The sequence below is a fragment of the Centroberyx affinis genome, unplaced genomic scaffold (assembly GCF_046629955.1).
Source record: "Centroberyx affinis isolate AG114_WGS23_722 - 3 ecotype Tasmania unplaced genomic scaffold, CSIRO-AGI_Caff_v1 ptg001577l_1, whole genome shotgun sequence".
NCBI classification, from domain to species: Eukaryota; Metazoa; Chordata; class Actinopteri; order Beryciformes; family Berycidae; genus Centroberyx; species Centroberyx affinis.
Window position 1 is genome coordinate 195,001 of NW_027280027.1, and position 3,486 is coordinate 198,486.

At 45.8% G+C, this 3,486-nt stretch overlaps 1 protein-coding gene across 1 annotated transcript in view; it reads left to right on the top strand.

Moving 5' to 3' along the window:
- The window catches only part of jazf1a (JAZF zinc finger 1a), an 11,536-nt gene extending 8,326 nt beyond the window's left edge, over window positions 1-3,210 (top strand). Inside the window, exons 4-5 of the mRNA XM_071527824.1 lie at window positions 1,283-1,452; window positions 1,726-3,210. Of these exons, the coding sequence (XP_071383925.1) occupies window positions 1,283-1,452; window positions 1,726-1,902 (347 nt within the window). The 3' untranslated portion in view covers window positions 1,903-3,210. The remainder of the gene's footprint in view (window positions 1-1,282; window positions 1,453-1,725) is intronic.
- The last annotated feature ends 276 nt before the right edge of the window (window positions 3,211-3,486 follow it).

Sequence of the window (3,486 nt, forward strand, 5' to 3'; positions counted from 1 at the left end):
CAACTGGCTCTAACAGAAAGAACTTGCAATTGTTGAACCATCGGAGCTCGTTCAACAAATTCAAACGTTGTGCTGATGAGCAAAAGAAGATATCTGTAACCCAAATGGAATGCAGGTTATTTCATACCTGCTGACTGACGCTGCATCACAGAGCAGGAAATTCAAAGCATGACTTCTGAATGTCTGCCACGAGGGCAGGGGCAAGCTCCCTTCTTCTTCACTACTTCAAACTGTAAATAGAAACCGCAAATTATTTACTTTTAATGATAGAGCGCCCCTTCTCAATTAATTGTTAATAGGTTGGATATGGGAACTTCACGTCATGCCAACGCTTCCTTTATTTTTGAATCGGGAGGAAAATCCGCTTCCTGAATGGAAAGTGGAAAGGGACTTGAACCCAACCACTGTCTACCACTGTGTGCATGTGTGTGTGTGTGTGTGTGTGTGTGTGTTGTTTGTGCATTGGGTTCGGTGGCTCCTGCAGTGTGCAGGCCAGTCAACACTCTGCTAATTACATAGCAGCTGTCACGCTGTGTGTTCGCATGGGGCCGTGTGTTGCACAGCCCAGAAGCAGATGTCCAATTCCAGCCCAAATGGTTCCAAGCGTAGTGTTAGGTCTGGGCTTATATACCAACACGGCTACACACACACACACACACACACACACACACACACACACACACACACCCTCTTTCAACATGTGCCAGGGTGCCATCCATTTCCTCATGCTGAGGTGCAGCATTTCCTGTGAGATGGTGGGGGGTCAGTGTGTCTTTATGTGTGTGTGTGCACGCGCCCAGGCTTACGCCGGCGTGTGTGTGTCGGTACATTTCAGTAATGTGGTATCTGGATGTGTGCGCGCGTGCGTGCATGTGTGTGAATGGAAAATGTTCTGCACTTAGCAAAGCACTTTTTCCAGGCTGAGCAATGGGGATCACTCCCACTTAATGATCTCTTTCTTAGTGCCAGCCCCCGCCTTTTGACACACACACACACACACACACACACACACACATACACACACACACACACACACACGCACACCACTGCTATTTTGCCTCGTCTGAGCAGTGCTTTCCAGTAACATGGTAGCTGCTAACGCAACAGAGTAAGAGCAGGATCCTGGGGAAAGTCTTAGTAAATAAGTGACATCTCATTACTGTTCCTAATGGGAATTTCCAGAGGCATGATCTCAATTTGGGTGCCTTTCTCCACATTTCGTCTGCTCGTAACATTAAATGACTAATATTTTTTTCTCTGTGTGTCTCCATGCCGCCCCCAGGCAGCGAGTATGATGAGGAGGAGGTAGACTACGAGGAGTCGGACAGCGATGAGTCGTGGACCACAGAAAGCGCCATCAGCTCCGAGTCCATCCTCAGCTCCATGTGCATGAACGGGGGAGAGGAGAAGCCGTTCGCCTGTCCCGTCCCAGGCTGCAAGAAGAGATACAAGGTATAGAAGAAGAGTGCAAAGGCATTAGACACGCTTTAATTAGTGTCTGATGTGACTGTCACATGTTTGGATGTCATGTATGAAAACACTTCATAAAACCAGAATATCGTGATCAGAGTCATATTTGCTTTGGTTGAATTTTATTACGTTTGGGAAAAACCTCATTCAGCACAGACAAAGTCCCTCCTTTTTAACTAATGGACAATTTGGGAGCATTGTTCTCTTACTAAACCTCCTCCCCATCCCTTTTTTTTCCTCTCCCTTCCTCCTCAGAATGTGAACGGTATCAAATACCATGCCAAGAACGGCCACCGGACCCAGATCCGCGTGAGGAAGCCCTACAAGTGCCGCTGCGGCAAGAGCTACAAGACCTCGCAGGGCCTGAGGCACCACACCATCAACTTCCACCCGCCCGTCTCCACCGAGATCCTGCGCAAGATTCAAGGCTAGAGCCCCCTGCGGGCGTGCCAACCCGCACCAAGCAGCCACCCCAGACCCAGCCCTGCCCCGACATTCCTTACCCCACCCTTTGATACCCCTCCCACACACTAAAGGATCAAGTGCATGCTTTAAGTTTTTTTTTGTTTTTTTTGGCTTGTGTTATGTTATCGTTTTTTTTGTTTTGTTTTGTTTTGTTTTCTATCCATGTTATATCGCTTGTATTTTTGAATGATGTATCTTTGTAGTTTTTAATGTTGTACATTTGCACATTCGTATATGCTATCACGTCATTTTTTTTTATATCGTTTTACTTACATAAGGTGCTAACTGTAAAAAAACAAAACAGAAAGAAAAGACAAAAAACAAACGAAGCGAAAGCGGAGAGGTGAAAAAGTAAAAGGAGAAAGAGATGTGAAACAGGAAGTGCAACCAAGCCCCGCCCCTTTCTCCTGCTTGTCTGCGAGTGGGACGAAGTTGACTTCTGATGCTGATCTAAGCCCAGTAGTCATTACACTCCCCCGTCGGTTAAAGTTTAGATGCAGAGAGTCCAACTGAGCCTAGATCTGTGCCTTTGCAGTAACTTCTAGGGGCTTTAAGTGGGCATAGCCCACGAGAGTTAAGTTATACTTTAAATAAATATATTGATATATAAACAATAGACAGATATGTATGTGTACATAAAAATATATAAAAGTATTCATGAGCATATACATAGTTACACTTTATTTTCAAGCTTTATTTTATATATTTTTTCAATCTGTTTTTAGATTTTTTTTTTTCTGTTATCAGTAAGTGTTCCTTTTATTCCTTATTCGCTGAGACGGCCAGTTTTCGTCACCTCAGAAGTCAAATACAAGGTCAAACAGCTGGGTGACTTGAGGTCCAGAGCCTGGATCAGACACTTGAGCTGCATCCTTCCCCCTCTAGAGTTCAGGAGCTAATGCACCGTTAGGGCTGACACACTATGAATCCCACTGTGTCATACTTTACCAGTGATCAGGGAAGCGTGCGCGGCGTCGAGCGTATTGGAGCGCGGCCGACGTCGGTAATCCGCATCTCAAATGGCCCGTCGAAACATTTCTTCATCCCCGCAGAAAGCGAGCCGTGTATTTCATATCTCCATAACTTGTTTTTCCCAGCGTTTTCCCAGATAGGATTCCTCATTCAGAACGCCAGAGCTGTGTTCCAGAGACTTAGCTGTGAAAGCAGGTTAAGCATCATGCTGTATTCCAGTTGCCAAGAGCTTTTTTTTGTCGTTTTGTTTTTCCATGATCGTTGCCAACAGCTCTCCACTGCCAAACACTGACCATACCATGTGCCTGAGGAGGGGGTGGGGGTGGGGTGGGGGGGACTGTCGTAATGGTTTAACCCAGGAGGCCGCAAAAAAAAACAAAAAAACGTGTGGCAATGATTTTCTAGTTCATCACGGCTCCAAAAGTGTGGATGAGCGGATGCACGTTGACGGAATGTTTTCATGCATGCTTTCTGTGTTTTAAGGGGAGAAAAATGTGTGAATGTGTGACAGAGGGGGCGGATTTGTATTTTCAAGAGATTACCATCTACAACCTGTCATTTGTGTGCGTTGTAGACCAC